We start from the raw sequence: 17,793 nt of genomic DNA, 5'->3' as shown, positions 1-17,793 counted from the left end.
TAGGAGCACCAGAAAACATGGGGAGTGTTAGTAATGGAAGGCTCCTTGCTGCAAGGAACAGAAGCCTCCTCTTACAGCTAGATCTGTTGTTGCAACCCAAAAGGAGCCGCTTAGGACAACCTCCCTCCAGATGCCTAAAATGACATGCTTGCAAGATCTGGTATTGAATGTTGAGGAAACTGAGGTCTTTCTGCTGTCTGAGTCATTCTGAGAATCAAACATGTGTATGTGCATACACAAATGTCCTTTGTTTGAGGAAAAAGAGACTACATAGGGCACCATGCTTCCACCTTCAAGAGAAGTCAGTGAGCGAGACAGTTTTTGTATTGTGGTTCAGCCTTTTTCAATCACTGTGGTACATACCACGTAGTACCACCGTGGTAGCCAGTTCTACAAAAACATTTGGTTTTTCTCAGCGCCAGGTGGTGTCTCCTCTTTCCTGTCCTTTAAAGAGCTGAATTTTACTTTCCTCTTCGCCTACACTGCTCTACTTCTGAACTCTCCAGCACTGTTGCAGAGATGTTGCTATACACTAAAAATAACATTATCAGCATTACTTTTTTTTGCCAGATAACCTCTCACTAAAATATCGCCCATACTTGTCAAAAAGGAATATTGTTCCTTTTGAGTTGTTAGAGCTGTTCTGTCTTAAAGGTTTGTCTTGTAAGAAACATCAATAGAGTTAGGGTGAACTATTTTTCTGCCAGTCATTAACTTTCAGTTTAGTTTCATTCTACACTTTCTAAGTCTTTCTGGACATTCAACTATTTATGTTGTCAAGTCCTATTTTATGCCAAATAAAAATCAGTACACGTTTATGAATGGTTCAGAAGTGATTCTGTTTTAGCTGATGGTGGTTTAAGGGAATCTGTTCGCCTTCCTGTGTTGTAGTTGCTTATTTACTCATTTACTCAGGAATTTGATTTTTAATATTTCTTGAGTGCCCTTCTTATAAGGGTCTTGGGAGGTTTTTCCTGATTATATGCACCAATTTTTTCTTAGTTTCTTTGGTCCTGTGAATTAGATTATTTGAGTTGGCTATGCTTGGAACTTTTGATTTATTTATATATGCCTTTAATTGATTTTGAAGATGGGGAACATCTAGTTATGGTTAACTAAAGTTGGCTTTTGATTTGATTTTTACCTTACTTTAATGATTGTGATTAATGCTTACCTGGAATTGTGGAGGAGTTTCTGAATCCTCAGATCCAGTTCCAAGACACTAAAAGGAAATCACATTAATTCATCCTGTTCACAAATCTGTGTGCTTCCATGCTGTATTACTCAGTATTTTTATTTGCGTTATTGTTGTTACGAAATACAAAGGTATATTTCTCATTTTTAATCACAGTTTTTAACAGTGCTGCTATATTTCCAATTATTAACACAGGCATGTTCATCTGCCATTCCCTTTACTGTATCAAATTGTTTTCTCCTTCTATTGACTCGCTCTTCCAGGAAAGTTGTAGAGTTGGCTGATGTGATACCTTCAGTCTCTCGAATTGTTGGCAGGAGAAAGAGAACAAGCTCTAAATACCTCCTGTAACAGACCTGGGTACTTCTCCCACACCCTTTGCAGTGAGACTGCATCCTCCTTGTCACTGAGATCTCAGATGCAGTTAAACAGCCTTTTTCCATTCGAGTGGCCACAGAAACACACCTGCCTTCACAGCTTCACACAAACCACACAGTTTGATTTGTTTGGTTTAAAAGTCAAGTTCTGCCTGTAGTTTTTCTTTCTCTGTCCTGGTCCACTCCCCCAAAAAAAATTGCAGAAGGTGCTCTGCCAGTGATGAGTTAGAACATTTAGGCTATCAGTGTTCCACGAGATGCTGCTGAACATGTGTCCTTCAGTTCTGCTTCAGAGGAAATGAAATGAGAGGAAGTCTCCCTTTCCTCCAGAAAAGTGTTCTAGGCATACGAAGGTACGTTTTGGAAGGGAACTAGGAGGTGGTTTGTGCATGCATGGGTGCTTGAATTCCTTAAGCCCTTGCTGAAATCTCTACCCTGCTTCTTTCCAGAAGAATCTATCTTTCAGAAACAGAATAACAGAGCACTCAACTGGCAGGAAAACTGGTGGCCAACAGGTAACGTAGGGCCAGCTGGATCTCCCTCAAAGGAAGGACTGCAGCGTACTGCTGGGACTTCAGAGCTGGCCTTGGAGGATGGCACACTTTCATCCCAGTGGCCCCACATCCCTTGGTGCTGGTGAGCGGCTGCTCATGGATGGGACCCTCTGAGCTCAGGTCTGCTTGCACAGGGCACCCCTAAGCAAACATGCTGCCCATTCAGTGCCCTCCACTCTGGCCCAGCACCCTAGTTCTACACACACTCACTGCCTCATGCTGACACTTCGCCACCTGCTTCTTCCTTGGCAAGAGCTTCCCGGACACCCCAAGCAGCAAAGGCCTTACAGAGCCTACAAGACCTGGGTTGTCCTTGGTGCTGAAGGTCTGGGGCAGATATGTAGGCTGAAGCCTCCCCAAAACTCATGTGCATAGGACTTAGCACAGACCAGGCTGTTGGGGCTGCTCAGCAGAGTAGGGACACTCCCTTCTCTGTGTTCACTCAGCAGGAACCCAGAGCATCCCCTAGGACCTTTGCACCCATCCGACGGGACAAGTACTGAATCCTGTGTCACAGACCTGACTGTTACCACCATTTTAAGGAAAATTGCTAACTCAAAGGACTGTGTGAACCCTTCCCCTCCCCTCTCTTTTCATGAGCACTCCAACAAGGGCCCTTTGGGAAGCAATCCAGGACAGGTATGGGAAGGGAGTTGCAGAGAGTAGAGGAACACATTGAAGCTGGAGACTTGATGCTGGGGAAAGAAGCAGGGGGATGCAAGGCTCAAACTTTAGTCCTTCAGTGCTTGTTGTGTTTCTTCTTAAATAAAACTCGTTGTTGTTTTCTGCCTGTGGGAAAGAATAAGAACAGAACAAGGTTAGATGATCTTGAAAGTCCCTTCCAACTCTAAGCATTCTGTGATTCCATGATCATGGGGTTTGTGTGTGGTTGTGAGAGACACTGATGCTGCTGCACCAACACCTTTCTGCCCCCTTCAGGAAAAGCCAGCCCAGACTAGGCTTGAGAAGACTTGTTGCAGCCAACAAGAGCCTCTGCCAGGAGTCTACCAGATCCAATCCCATGCATAGCTGCTGTGGTGATGGGTACACCAGAGATGTGGCAAGTATCTCTGAGACCTTCCCTACCATGTCACCAGACGCCTCTGTCTGCACCTGAGAAAGGGCACCTGTGACCACAGGAGACAAGGATAAACAGGCAGGAACAGCTCAAACAATCACTTCATCTACTCCATCACTTTCTTGGGCTTCTCCGTGTGATCTCCAGGATCCAGCAGATGCAAACACAGATCCTCACACTCCTTCTCCTATTGCAGCCTCAGATCGGGAAGAGAAACACAGACTTCCCCTTTGCCCAAATCACCCTCTCTACTTTCCCCATTCCCTCTGTTTGCTCCTCAGTCAGAAAAACTCATGGATTGAACTGAGTCGACCTGAGCTGTGCCTAAAACCAGAACAGGGCTATTAACACCTCACCAGCTGGGCCACGATTGGGTACCTGTCCTAGTGTGAACTGGAGGAAACAGCAAAACTTGTTTCCAAAGGGGAAGAGGTTTCCGACTGTAAGAGGACTGAGGACTGGCGTGAAACATGGGAAGAAAGCTAGCAGAACCTTAACCACTGTCCTATACAGCTCCAAGGCCCAATGTGGGACCCTGACAGCAGGTTTGTGTTAAAGCTCAGCTGGATTTCCTGTCCCTGTGTGAACGGCACAGAAGTAGCGGGCAGAGTCCTGAGGCTGCAGGGCACGCAGGAATAGAAATGACTTGGACTGGGAATTGTCCCTGGAGGCAGAGGCTCGACCTTTCACCGCTGCTGCGTATTCTGTAGCACCCGATGACCACGTGAAGGACACCCACTGCAGTGTGCCTCCGGGTGCCTGACGGTACCACCAAATGAAGTAAGTCCCGAAGCTGAAGCCGGATCCGCGGCAGGAGAGCTGCACGGAGTCCCCGGGCGCTCGCAGCCCTCCGCCGGTCTCCTCCAGCCTGAACTGCGCCCACACCCCTGCGGACGGAGAGCACAGGCAGCCGGGCAGGGCGCAACCACGGCCCGAGGCCGATCACCCGCCGCCCCGGCGCCCCCCGCCCCGGCACAGCGACCGCCGCCACCCTCCTCTCTCCCGGCAAAGGCCCGCGGCCGGGGCAGTGCCCCGCCTGCCCTCCTCGGGGCTGAGCTGCGCCTGATGCCGACGCGGGGACGGCGGGACGAAACCCTCCCTCTGCCTTCCCTCTTCCTTTCCCTTCTATTCCTATCTCTTCCCTTCCCTCTGCCTTCCCTTCGCCAATCCCGTTCCTCTCCCCTTCCCTAGCCCCGGGCTCGCTGCCCTCCCCGCCCGACGCTCACCTGCTGGCCCCAACGCCAAGGCCAAGGCCAAGGCCAGCAGCCACGGCCCTAGTCCGGGCACCATCATGCGGGAGCCGGAGAGGAGCCGAGCGGAGCCGCGCTTGGGCCCGCTCCTGCCCGCCCCGCCGCCTCGGCCCTCGCCGGGGCAGCGCCGACGCCTCTGCCCGCCCCGGCCCGGGTGACAGAACACAGAGTGTGACATGGCCAGAGCAGCTACTGCTCACGTATCCCCAGCTCCTCTCTGCCCACACATCTGCTCTGCCCAGGTTTCACACACCTCTGGGCCTCTGACAGCACCCAGCCTCAATGAGACTCCTCCCCCTCTGATGCCAGGCACAGCCTGCTCACTGAATTGCCACTGGGAAGGGCTGTGACCCCTGCGAACATGCAGGAGGGGACAGCTGGAGAGGAGGAAGCTGATGTTGTTCAGACATGCCCCAACTGTCTCCCACTGTGGTCCCTGCAGTGTGCAGTAATAAAGCGCACTGTCCCCCAGCTCCAGCTCGGAGATGAACAGTGTCCCAGAGCTCTTGTCAGCCTGGCAGGAAAACCTCTTGCGAGCAAAAGGGGCTGCGTGGCTATAGGAACCTCCCCGGCCCTTGCTCTGCAGCAGGTACTGCAGGGGTCCACCGGGACGCTGTCGATACCAGGCTATGTAAATATAAGAGGCACTGGAGCTGTAAGTACATCGTAAGGTCCCGGTATTCCCTGCCTGCCACCACACTGCAGACACTGTCGCTTGGATCTCATCACCCTGAAATGCAACTGAAAAAAACAAAGCAGGGCTATTTAATTAGTGCTTTGCTCTCACTGGCACAAGAAAATGGCCTACAAAAGGGCCAATGGCAGGAGGCAATCATGTTGCCAGACAATGAAGCTGCCAAAGCCCAGGGGCTTTGGGTACCCCAGAGCAGAAGGGGGCCAAGGGAAGAAGGGAAGGCACAGAGGCTGGCTGGGTGAGAAGGAATATGCTGAAAACCTCCACAGAATAAAACACTGCATTTGGGACTCATGAGATGGGAAATTGCAGTGCTGGAAAAGGAGCTCATGCTGAACCACCATGATGTGCTGCGATGGCTCTCCCCTGCACCTCTCTTGCCCTGGAACAGGCCTGTGATGTCGCAGCACACTACTCCTCACAGCTTGCGCACCTTGGTGGGGCCCCAGCAGCTTTTTGTTAAACCTCAGCTTGATTTATTGTCTCCCTGTAAACGGCACAGAAGTAGCGGGCAGAGTCCTGAGGCTGCAGGGCACGCAGACACAGAGATGACTCAAGCTCTGAACTGTCACGGGAGGCATTGGCCCGACTTTCCACGGACTGCCCAAATTTACTGACTGAAGAATCAAAGCTGATAACGGACACCCATTCCAGTCTGCCTCCAGGTGCCTGACGATACCACTGAATTTCGTAAAACTCGAAGGTGAAGCTGATTGCCCGGCAGAGGAGGAGCACGGAGTCCCCGGGAGATCGCAGCCCTCCGGCGGTCTCCTCCAGCCTGAACTGTGCCCACACCCCTGCGGACGGAGAGCGCAGGCAGCCGGGCAGGGCGCAACCACGGCCCGAGGCCGATCACCCGCCGCCCCCCGCCCCGGCACAGCGACCGCCGCCACCCTCCTTTCTCCCGGCAAAGGCCCGCGCCCGGGGCAGTGCCCCGCCTGCCCTCCTCGGGGCTGAGCTGCGCCTGATGCCGACACCGGGGCGGCGGACGAAACCCTCCCTCTGCCTTCCCTCTCCTTCTCTTCCCTCTTTCTCTCCTTCCCTTTTCTCTTCGTCTGCCTTCTCTTCCATTTCCATCGCTTGCCTCCCCTTCCCTTCCCTCTGCCTTCCCTTCGCCAATCGTGTCCTTGTCCCCATCCCTTCCCTGTCCCTCTCCTCTTCCCCGTCCCTCTCCCCTTCCCCAGCCCCGGGCTCGCTGCCCTCCCCGCCCGGCGCTCACCTGCCGGCCCCAACGCCAAGGCCAAGGCCAAGGCCAGCAGCCACGGCCCCAGTCCGGGCACCATCATGCGGGAGCCGGAGAGGAGCCGAGCGGAGCCGCGTTCGGGCCCGCCCCACCGCCCCGACCCCTCGCTGGGGCAGCGCCGGCGCTTCTGCCCGCCTCCAACAGACCCGCCCCGGACCGGCCCCCCGATGCCGCGGCCGCTTCGCGGCAAAAGAAAAGGGGGACGCGAGGAGGGCCGCGAGCACAGGAGGAGCGCGGCGCCCCGGCAGGCGGAGGCTCCCGGCCCTGGACGTTTGGAGTTACGGCTTTTGTCTTCGCCCACAGGCGCGAGGAAGGCCGGCTTTCCTGGAAATGGCCGAACACCTGCCTGCGAATGGGAAGTAGGGAATGAATTGGTTAGTTTATTCGCCTTGTGCGTGCACCTTTTCCTTCACCTATTAAACTGTCTTAATCTAAACCTACGAGTTTTCTCTCTTTTACCCTTCCAATTCTCTCCCCCATCCCGCTGAGGGGGCATTGAGCGAGCGCCTGTATGGTGCTTAGCTGCCTGTCGGGGCTCACCCACAACAGGAGGGAAAGGAACTGGTACCTGTGAGCGACGGTTTAAAGTACCAGACATTCTGGAGGCTGTTCAGCTGGAAGGGCTCTAAGGCTCATAGTGAACACCAAATTAAACATGTGCCAGCAATGTGACCTTGTGGCTCTGTTGGGTTTACGTGGCAAGGGTTGTGAAGGCGGGCAGGCTGCACAAGTTGTCTCTGTGCAAGGAGACCACGGCTGCCCCTGTGTCAGACATGGGTGATTCCAGCCAGCTCCAAATAGCTCCACTGCTGGCGAAAGTTAAGCCAATCAGCAAGCTGGTGGTGCCTTTGTGAAAGCATATTTACAACAGGTAAAAAGTACTGCATAGCATCTGTGAGGGAAAAAAGTAAGAAAAACTGTGAGATAAAAATCCTGCAGACACCAACGTCAGTGAACAAGGAGGCTGAGGAGATGCTCCAGGTGGCAGAGCACAGATTCCCCTGCAGCCTGTGAAGAAAATGGTAAAACACATTGTCCTGCGGCAGTCCATGGAGGACCTTGTGCTGCATAAGTAGGATATGCCCTAAAAGAACCTGGTGCGATTAAAGAGCCCAGGGAAAAGCAGGCTTTCAGGAAGGATCTGCGGCCCCAGAGTGGTCCACACTGGAGCAGTCTTTTTCTGAAGGACTGTACCCCATGGAGAGGAACCACACTGGAGCACTTCATAAAGGACTGTATACTGTGGGAAGACAGTGATGGTACCTCAGTCCTAGGAAATCGCTCTGAGAATCCTCCACTATGGCAACTCTCACCTTCCCCTCATCTAATGTTAACTTGGGCCGGGCGCAGCAGGATTGCGTAAAAGCTCAGCTGGATTTCCTGTCTCCGTGTGAACAGCACAGAAGTAGCGGGCAGAGTCCTGAGGCTGCAGAGCACGCATGAATAGAGATGCCACAGACCGGGAATTGTCCCGGGAGACAGTGGCTCGACCTTCCACCGCTGCAGCGTAATCCGTGAAAGTCGAGAAGATACCGATGAAGGACACCCACTCGAGTGTGCCTCCGGGTGCCTGACGGTACCACTGAAACCCGTAATTTCCAAAGCTGAAGCCGGATCCGCGGCAGGAGAGGAGCACGGAGTCCCCGGGCGCTCGCAGCCCTCCGCCGGTCTCCTCCAGCCTGAACTGCGCCCACACCCCTGCGGACGGAGAGCGCAGGCAGCCGGGCAGGGCGCAACCACGGCCCGAGGCCGATCACCCGCCGCCCCCCGCCCCGGCACAGCGACCGCCGCCACCCTCCTTTCTCCCGGCAAAGGCCCGCGTCCGCGGCAGTGCCCCGCCTGCCCTCCTCGGGGCTGAGCTGCGCCTGATGCCGACACTGGGGCGGCGGGACGAAACCCTCCCTCTGCCTTCCCTCTCCTTCTCTTCCCTCTTTCTCTCCTTCCCTTTTCTCTTCGTCTGCCTTCTCTTCCATTTCCATCGCTTCCCTCCCCTTCCCTTCCCTCTGCCTTCCCTTCGCCAATCGTGTACTTGTCCCCGTCCCTTCCCTGTCCCTCTCCTCTTCCCCGTCCCTCTCCCCTTCCCCAGCCCCGGGCTCGCTGCCCTCCCCGCCCGGCGCTCACCTGCCGGCCCCAACGCCAAGGCCAAGGCCAAGGCCAGCAGCCACGGCCCCAGTCCGGGCACCATCATGCGGGAGCCGGAGAGGAGCCGAGCGGAGAAGCGTTCGGGCCCGCCCCACCGCCCCGACCCCTCGCCGGGGCAGCGCCGGCGCTTCTGCCCGCCCCCAACAGACCCGCCCTGGACCGGCCCCCCGGTGCCGCGGCGCTTCGCGGCAAAAGAAAAGGGGGACGCGGGGAGGGCCGCGAGCAGAGGAGGAGCGCGGCGCCCCGGCAGGCGGAGGCTCCCGGCCCGGGACGTTTGGAGTTACGGCTTTTGTCTTCGCCCACAGGCGCGAGGAAGGCCGGCTTTCCTGGAAATGGCCGAACACCTGCCTGCGAATGGGAAGTAGGCAATGAATTGGTTAGTTTACTTGCCTTGTGCGTGCACCTTTTCCTTCACCTATTAAACTGTCTTAATCTAAACCTACGAGTTTTCTCTCTTTTACCCTTCCAATTCTCTCCCCCATCCTGCTGAGGGGACATTGAGCGAGCGCCTGTATGGTGCTTAGCTGCCTGTCGGGGCTCACCCACAACAGGAGGGAAAGGAACTGGTACCTGTGAGCGACGGTTCAAAGTACCAGACATTCTGGAGGCTGTTCAGCTGGAAGGGCTCTAAGGCTCATAGTGAACACCAAATTAAACATGTGCCAGCAATGTGACCTTGTGGCTCTGTTGGGTTTACGTGGCAAGGGTTGTGAAGGCGGGCAGGCTGCACAAGTTGTCTCTGTGCAAGGAGACCAGGGCTGCCCCTGTGTCAGACATGGGTGATTCCAGCCAGCTCCAAATAGCTCCACTGCTGGCGAAAGTTAAGCCAATCAGCAAGCTGGTGGTGCCTTTGTGAAAGCATATTTACAACAGGTAAAAAGCACTGCATAGCATCTGTGAGGGAAAAAAGTAAGAAAAACTGTGAGATAAAAATCCTGCAGACACCAACGTCAGTGAACAAGGAGGCTGAGGAGATGCTCCAGGTGGCAGAGCACAGATTCCCCTGCAGCCTGTGAAGAAGAAAATGGTAAAACACATTGTCCTGCGGCAGTCCATGGAGGACCTTGTGCTGCATAAATTGGATATGCCCTAAAAGAATCTGGTGCGATTAAAGAGCCCAGGGAAAAGCAGGCTTTCAGGAAGGATCTGCGGCCCCTGAGTGGTCCACACTGGAGCAGTCTTTTTCTGAAGGACCGTATCCCATGGAGAGGAACCACACTGGAGCACTTCATAAAGGACTGTATACTGTGGGAGGACAGTGATGGTACCTCAGTCCTAGGAAATCGCTCTGAGAATCCTCCACTATGGCAACTCTCACCTTCCCCTCATCTAATGTTAACTTGGGCCGGGCGCAGCAGGATTGTGTAAAAGCTCAGCTGGATTTCCTGTCTCCGTGTGAACGGCACAGAAGTAGCGGGCAGAGTCCTGAGGCTGCAGGGCACGCATGAATAGAGATGCCACAGACTGGGAATTGTCCCGGGAGACAGTGGCTCGACCTTCCACCGCTGCTGCGTAATCCGTGCTACCGGAGTAGGCTCTGGTGAAGGACACCCACTCGAGTGTGCCTCCGGGTGCCTGACGGTACCACAGAAACTCGTAACTTCCAAAGCTGAAGCCGGATCCGCGGCAGGAGAGGAGCACGGAGTCCCCGGGCGCTCGCAGCCCTCCACCGGTCTCCTCCAGCCTGAACTGCGCCCACACCCCTGCGGACGGAGAGCGTAGGCAGCCGGGCAAGGCGCAACCATGGCCCGAGGCCGATCCCGAGGCCGATCCAAAGCCCGGAGACACCCGCCGCCCCGGCACAGCGACCGCCGCCACCCTCCTTTCTCCTGGCAAAGGCCCGCGCCCGGGGCAGTGCCCCGCCTGCGCTCCTCGGGGCTGAGCTGCGCCTGGTGCTGACACCGGGGCCGCGACCGCGGGACGAAACCTTCTACCTGTCTTCCCTCTCCTTCCCTTCCCTCCTTCTCTCCTTCCTTTTCCTTTCTCTTTCCCTATGCCTTCCATCCCATTTTTCCCCTTCCCTTCCCTCTGCCTTCCCTTTGCCAATCCTGTCTCTATCCCCATTCCTTCCCTGTCCCTCTCCCCTTCCCCAGCCCCGACCCCTCGCTGCCCTCCCCGCCCGACTCTCACCTGCTGGCCTCAACGCCAAGGCCAAGGCCAGCAGCCACGGCCCCAGTCCGGGCACCATCATGCGGGAGCCGGAGAGGAGCCGAGCGGAGCCGCGTCCGAGCCCGCTCCTGCCCGCCCCTCGCCTCGGCCCCTCGCTAGGGCAGCGCCGACGCCTCTGCCCGCCCCCAACAGACCCGCCCGGGCCGGCCCCCCGATGCCTTCGCGGCAAGAAAAGGGGGCGCGGGGAGGGCCGCGGGGCACAGGAGGAGCGCGGCGCCCCGGCAGGCGGAGGCTCCCGGCCCTGGACGTTTGGAGTTACGGCTTTTGTCTTCGCCCACAGGTGCGAGGAAGGCCGGCTTTCCTGGAAATGGCCGAACACCTGCCTGCGAATGGGAAGTAGGGAATGAATTGGTTAGTTTATTTGCCTTGTGCGTGCACCTTTTCCTTCACCTATTAAACTGTCTTAATCTAAACCTACGAGTTTTCTCTCTTTTACCCTTCCAATTCTCTCCCCCATCCTGCTGAGCGGGCATTGAGTGAGCGCCTGTATGGTGCTTAGCTGCCTGTCGGGGCTCACCCACAACAGGAGGGAAAGGAGCCGTGTCACGTGAAAGAGGGGGGGATTTTCTCAACCTCTAGTGCTTGATCTATCAGTGCCCCAGGAAAGCCAAGACCCTTGTGCCCAACCAGTCTCTCGGCATCCTTAATAAAGTGTTAGTCCGTAAACTGATAGTGTTAGACCTTCATGGGCACCAGCAGTCGCTGGCAGCGGGCAACATAAAGTGGGCAGACCCGCTGAAGGATGCCCCTGATGCTGCCTGCGTGTTTCCCTGAACTGGTCAGTCGAATCGGCCTCCGATCCAGCAGGACTGTTTTGTGGAGGGTCTTATAATGGGACACTTACAGACTGGTTGGGCACAAGGGTCTCGACTTTCCTGTGGGGCTGATGGACAAATCAAACACCAGGGGTTGAGAAAATCTCTCCCCCTTTCACGTGACAGCCCTGAAGCCGGTGGAAGAGACCAGCGCCCCATGGCAGGAGCTTGGGACTGTGGAGAGCCCATGTTGGAACAGGTGTATCCCGAAGGACTGCAGCCTTTGGGAAGGAACCACCCGGGAGCTGTTTGTGAACGCCTGCTGACCATGAGAGGGAGGACCTAAGAGTAGAGATGAAGTCTTATCAACTTACCCCACAACCCATTGTCCCTGTGCCACCTGGAGAGATGAGGTAGATAAGTCAGGAGCGAAGCTAAGTCTGGGAAGAAGGGAGGATGAGTGAGGACAAGGTGGATTTAGTTTTTGCTCTGCTTTTTTCTGCTCCTCTCATTCTTGCTCTCTTTTCGTGGGGAAACAATTGCCTTTCCTTCAGTGTGCAAGAAAGGACAGGAAGACCTGTGATGAACAGTGATGCTCCCTCACTCCGTGGCAACAGCCCGGAGCTCTCGCTCACCCATGTTGCAGCACTTACTCGCCCCACAGATTTTGCACCCTGGGCGGGCGCAGCAGCTTTGTGTAAAAGCTCAGCTGGATTTCCTGTCTCCGTGTAAACGGCGCAGAAGTAGCGGGCAGAGTCCTGAGGCTGCAGGGCACGCAGGGACAGATATGCCTCAGACCGGGAATTGTCCCGGGAGACGGTGGCTCGACCTTTCACCGCTGCTGCGTAATCCGTGAAAATCGAGGAGGTACCGATGAAGGACACCCACTCGAGTGTGCCTCCGGGTGCCTGACGGTACCACCGAACGGTGTAAGTCCCGAAATTCAAGCCGGATCCGCGGCAGGAGAGGAGCACGGAGTCCCCGGGCGCTCGCAGCCCTCCGCCGGTCTCCTCCAGCCTGAACTGCGCCCACACCCCTGCGGACGGAGAGCGCAGGCAGCCGGGCAGGGCGCAACCACGGCCCGAGGCCGATCACCCGCTGCCCCGGCGCCCCTCGCCCCGGCACAGCGACCGCCGCCACCCTCCTTTCTCCTGGCAAACGCCCGCGCCCGGGGCAGTGCCCCGCCTGCCCTCCTTGGGGCTGAGCTACGCCTGATGCCAACACCGCGGCCGCGACCGCGGGATGAAACCTCCCCTCTTCCTTCCCTCTCCTTCTCTTTCCTCTTCCTTTCCTCTTCCTCTCCTTCCCTTTCCTCTTCCTCTGCCTTCTCTTGCCTTCCCTTCTCTTCATGCTGCCTTCCTTTCGCCAGGCCTGTCCCTCTCCCCTTCCCCAGCCCCGGGCTCGCTGCCCTCCCCGCCCGACGCTCACCTGCCGGCCCCAACTCCAAGGCCAAGGCCAGCAGCCACGGCCCCAGTCCGGGCACCATCATGCGGGAGCCGGAGAGGAGCCGAGCGGAGCCGCGCTCGGGCCCACCCCGCCGCCTCGGCCCCTCGCCGGGGCAGCGCCGATGCCTCTGCCCGTCCCCAACAGACCACCCCGGACCGGCCCCCCGGTGCCGCGGCCCCTTCGCGGCAGGAGAAAGGGGAGGATCGCGGGGAGGGCCGCGGGGCACTGGAGGAGCACGGCGCCCCGGAAAACGAAGGTTCCCGGCCCTGAGATCTCAGCGCCGCTGCGGCGCTGTCCCAGCTCTACCTAGCCCTGAGGAACGGGGTCGGGCTCAGCCCCAGCCCCGGTCCCAGCCCGCCCTGGCCCCGCTCCCGTCCCCTGCTCGCGGGGACAAATGAGACAGTGCGGAAACAACCCTCCACAGCCTTGTCGCCTTGCCCCACACTCCTCCCTTCTGCAGTTGTGAGCTCCCCCTTCCTTCCGCCACTGCAGCCTCTTCAAGCTCTGCTTCATCCCTCTCAGGTCTTGCAACTTCATATTTCCTGTGTTTCCTGCTGGGCAATAAAGCTGTCCTGTGGGTGACCAGTGACATGGCATTATGTCCGCTGTGCCTTCTACATTGAGGACAGAGCAGAGATGGATAGCTGGAGATGCCGGTAGAGAGTTGCTGGGGCTGCAGGAATCTGCTGGAGCTCTCAGGAACTGAGTCTCCTTGTCAGCCTTCCCAGCATGGGAACTAATCCCATGGACATCAGGGTCCACGTAGCTAGAACTGCTTCATCTTAGCTACCCCCACCTTTCTGCACATTTGCCCTGCCTGTACCCTTGTCACCCCTACGTGACACATTTTCACCCCACTCTATACTTCAGATAGAGCCCTGTTACCCCGTTGTTACAGCCTTAAACCCAAAAGTATTGAGAGGTGGTAAAGAGAAGGTAGTTGGAATTGTCAGGTTATCCTTGGGTGTCTTTTCCTGTCATTTCTGCAATGCTATTGTCACTTAGTTATTTCTTATTTTCACTATGCTTTCTTTAGCTTTTCTCTTTATTAGTATTTTCCAAAGAAGTTGATTTTCTGCTGACTGGGATGTATGTGGGAGGATCTCATCATCTAACCATATGCAGCACAAAGAAGGACACCCTGCGTAGTGCTGAAGGCATTAGGGTAAAAGCTGCTTTCCTGCCCCTCGGCTACTTTGCAAAGAGGAGTAAGATGAGGGTCTGTGGTCCATCAGGTAGCTGTGCCAACGGCTAGGGCTGGCCAGGAGAAAGCAGAGACATGGATTCCCTGGCTCTGCCCACAGCTAGGTCGAGACCTCAGGCAGAACACTGTCACCACAGCAGATTGGGGTGTGCAGTATCAGATACTGCACAAACCAAGAGCAGGTAAGGATTGATGCTGCAGCGGGAGGTTAAGTCCAGGGGTGTTGATCCTTTTCTTTAGGGGTGTTGATTTCTGTGTGAGGAGGAGAGGAAAGCTAAGTGTCCCAGCTGATCTGCAAACAGCCCCATGATCCTGTGTTTCTAAGTCCCTGGTCTGAATATCTCTGCATAGATGGGGGCCTTTGAGAAAAGTAGGGAGGAGTTGGGCTGGGAGATGTTGGAAGGGTTGATGTAAGGAGAGGATAATTTCAGGGACAAAAGCACTGCCAAGGCTGGAAGATGCAGAGGCTCACCCCTCCTGTGCTGTTCTTCGCAATGCAGATTTTGCACGAGTGGAAATGTGGCTTAGCTTAATGTGGTACATCAGAGCACAGTAATAAATCGCAGTGTCCTCGAAAGAGACATATGCTATTTCTAGGGGGGCTGTTTCATTTTTGTAGACCACCACAGAGAATCGGCCACTGCGGAACTTGTCATTCCCTGAATCTTTAAATGCTTGCAGGAGAAATGTCAAGGCTTCCCCCGGAAGCTGGCGGTACCAGAAGAAGTTCAAACTGCTGCCACTGTCCTCAATGGTGGACTGGCAGGGCAGAACCACTCGCTGCCCAACTGTGGCTGATACCTCGGAGAGGAATTGCTTTGGGGGGTTACATCCAACAAGACCTGCAACACAGACAGAAATGTGTCTGCAGAGAGCAGTTTGCTTCGTTCTCTCTTGCTTTGTGTTTAAGGCTGTGTTTGCTCCAAACCTTTCCTTTTTTCCAAAGGAAAGGAAATTTCAGATATCTACTTCCACCACCCCTCTGCATTTCTCCCTGACCTCGTCATCTTGTCAGCACAGACCTGTGCATAGCCTACTAAAAATTGCAGGAGAAAATAGGAGGTGCATAAATATACTCACCTGTCTGGATTAGCAGGACACATGCTGGCACAGCCATGGTGAATTTCATTTTTCCCAGCTCCAGAATCCCTGTCCCTCGGAAGATCTCAACAAACTGCAGAACAGAGCACAATGAAATCGCTGCTTCCTGCAGAATGTGCCAGAGCATGTGTGATATAGTCACACCTCTGGGGCGAGGAGGAAGAGAATGAGACCCATTCGCCTTTGCTTGTTTTAGCAGCAGAGATTGGACAATCTCAGAGCCTTCCTGGGTTTTTGCCCGGAGCGCGGCTCCGGAGCCGCGTCGGAAGGATGCGCCGGGGATGCGGGGCCTCGAGGGGCCCGACGCCGGTGCCGGGCGGAGCAGCAGCGCCGCCTGGCGGGCCAGGCCGGAGCTGTCCCGCGCCCCCGACACACGCGCCCGGCCCCGCCCGCGGCGGTTCGTGCTCGGCCGCAGCCCCGGCTCCTCTCGCCGTGTGTCCTGGCCGCAGTAATACACCGCCGCGTCGCCGAGCCGGGGCCGGGCGAGCCACAGGGCGCTGGACCGGCGGTCTGCCGCCACCGACACCCGCCCCGGCGGGTCCAGCACCTCTTTGGACCCTTTATGAACGCTCACGAGGAATGCGGGGCCGCGGCCCGGGAGCTGACGGTACCAGTGGATGAAGTCGTAACTCTGTATGTTGGGGTGTGAGCAGTTGATGCTGATGGCGGTGCCCTCGGTGGTCTCTGCCGACGGGTCCTGCTGCACCTGGGCTCTGCCCGCAGCTGCTGCCAACACAGGAGAAGGAAGGACAAAGGTTGTCAAAAGATCACCAAGACCCTTTCCCACCTAAAGGGTTAGCAAGCGTGGCAGTGAGACAGAGCCGGACCGGAACAGCCGGGGACACGTGCCCATCAACAGGGATGGAGAGTGATCCCGGAGTGGGCGGGAATTTGAAATGGACACATGGAGAGAGAGGATGAAAGTCAGGTGCATAGGTGGATGGATGGGGAGACGGAGAGGAGACGGGGGAGTAGAAGTGCTACAGTGAAGGATGGAGAGATGAAATCCAAAGAAGAATAAATGCTGAATGCAGAAGGGGGTGAGTAGATGTAGGCGGTAACTGCGGCGTGCAGGAAAGCAAACTTGTGCCTAAGGCTATGAAGGAAGGAGAGGGAGAAATGGGAGACGTGGTGGAGAAATAGGGCGAGTAGGAAGAGGGGACTCGGAGGGTTTGCAAAGGGAGAAGAGGGGTGGCAGAGAGGCAGGGAGAGGGAAGGACGCGTGGAATGAGCGGGAGAGGTTGAGGCTGGGCTCCCCGCGGAACAGCCCGGGCACAAGCCGGCCCCCGCCACCGCCGCCGGCCCCGCGCACCCAGGAGCACCGCGGCCAGCCCCGCCAGCGCCGCCGCCCGGCACCGCCGCATCCCGCCGCCCGCGCCTCGCTGCCCGCCGCCAGCCCCGGCTCCGGCCACGGCGCCTCCTCTCCTCTACCACCTCCCTTCCTCTCCTGCCCTCACCTCCCCTCTACTTCCCTACCCGCCTTTCCCCTCCCCTCGCCGCCATCTCCGCCCCAGGGCTGAGCCCTGCGCCGGCGCCGGCAGGTCTCGCCCGGCCTGAGGGTGCTCAGCGCCCCTGCGAGGGCACGAGGTGGTCTCCTGGGAAAACGACTCCCTCCTTTCTCCAGCAAGGAGTGGGGACTGACCACATGAACACGCTCTTTCTGACTCTGCTGCTCTGTGGTGCTTATGGACACTATGAGCAAGACAGTCCCTCCTGATGAGTGGCACACAAGGTCACACACACAGAGGCTCATGCACATCGGTGTAGAATTATGTACAAATTCTTTTCCAGTGTGTACTCAGACAAGCACATGGCACGTCCTCATACCGGTAACCCTTGGGCTTCCTTCCCACTGAGAATGGCTGGAACTTCTTCCTGAGAAACACACCAAACGGAGTGACACAAGCTAATGTCACTGGCCTTCTAAGGACCCATCCAGCACTTGAGCTGAATCTTTTGCCAGCACTGCTGCATTCCTGACTGAGAAAATCCCAAGGCCTTTCATGCCTGAGCTCAGAAGAAGCCTTCACTGGGGAATGGGCATGACCCAAACCTGGAAATGAAAAGGCAGCAGTGTTGGAAACCGAAGCACAGCCCATATCATTAGCTGAGATGGTTTGCATCAAGATGAGCTTGTCAGAAAATTGTTACCTCTGCAAAGGTACCTCTGGTCCTGCGGCAATGACGGGCAGGTATAAAAGGCAGCCCACGTCCCTGCTCTCTCATCCACTTCTCTTGCCTCCTTCTCCTTGGGAACCAGGTGAGTCTGAAGCCCCTTGTCCTCCTCTTAAAAGTGCAATCTATCCTCAGTGAACCTCTCAGCTGATATTGGCTCTATCCTGTGCTGGGGCTTGGAGCGTTGTGCATGGGAGAGAGAAGAGGGGAGAATGTCTGCCTAGAGAAAGGCTGGGAAGTGGCTGAGGGGGCCTTTGGTATTCAAAATCGAAGAGAGCCTCCCTGTCCCAGGCTGCTCTATATTGGCAATGGAGACTGTGTGGCACCTGGCACAGCTTCCAGCTGCCCACTCCTTAGTGGCCTTGGCTCTTTGTGACAGGGAAGCCAGGCTGCTCCTCACCCACCCTTGT

General features: G+C 56.4%; 1 protein-coding gene, 1 long non-coding RNA gene and 3 gene segments (V, D, J or C); all 5 read right to left on the bottom strand.

Annotated features, from left to right (window-relative positions):
• Positions 1–16,572, bottom strand: part of LOC115617686 (M1-specific T cell receptor alpha chain-like) — a 39,764-nt gene extending 23,192 nt beyond the window's left edge. The window contains exons 1-2 of the mRNA XM_030508516.1: positions 16,521–16,572; positions 15,653–15,934 (exon numbers count right to left, since the gene is read on the bottom strand). Coding sequence (XP_030364376.1) covers positions 15,653–15,934; positions 16,521–16,572 — 334 coding nt within the window. The remainder of the gene's footprint in view (positions 1–15,652; positions 15,935–16,520) is intronic.
• On the bottom strand, positions 1,266–7,697 carry LOC115617729. Its single transcript, XR_003994649.1, has 2 exons — positions 6,368–7,697; positions 1,266–2,915 (listed from the first exon to the last, which is right to left on the bottom strand). It is a non-coding gene; the product is annotated as an uncharacterized LOC115617729 (long non-coding RNA).
• LOC115617708 lies at positions 8,803–10,738 on the bottom strand. The segment is given in 3 exon segments: positions 8,803–8,881; positions 9,852–10,236; positions 10,664–10,738. Coding segments are annotated over 2 exon segments (429 nt in total).
• LOC115617696 lies at positions 10,890–12,943 on the bottom strand. The segment is given in 4 exon segments: positions 10,890–11,025; positions 11,832–12,005; positions 12,111–12,493; positions 12,886–12,943. Coding segments are annotated over 3 exon segments (555 nt in total).
• LOC115617703 lies at positions 13,985–15,393 on the bottom strand. The segment is given in 3 exon segments: positions 13,985–14,359; positions 14,580–14,949; positions 15,188–15,393. Coding segments are annotated over 3 exon segments (534 nt in total).
• Positions 16,573–17,793: the final 1,221 nt, after the last annotated feature.

The sequence above is a fragment of the Strigops habroptila genome, chromosome 19 (genome assembly GCF_004027225.2).
Source record: "Strigops habroptila isolate Jane chromosome 19, bStrHab1.2.pri, whole genome shotgun sequence".
In the NCBI taxonomy this organism is placed as follows: Eukaryota; Metazoa; Chordata; class Aves; order Psittaciformes; family Psittacidae; genus Strigops; species Strigops habroptila.
This window is presented reverse-complemented; position numbering and strand designations above follow the sequence as displayed.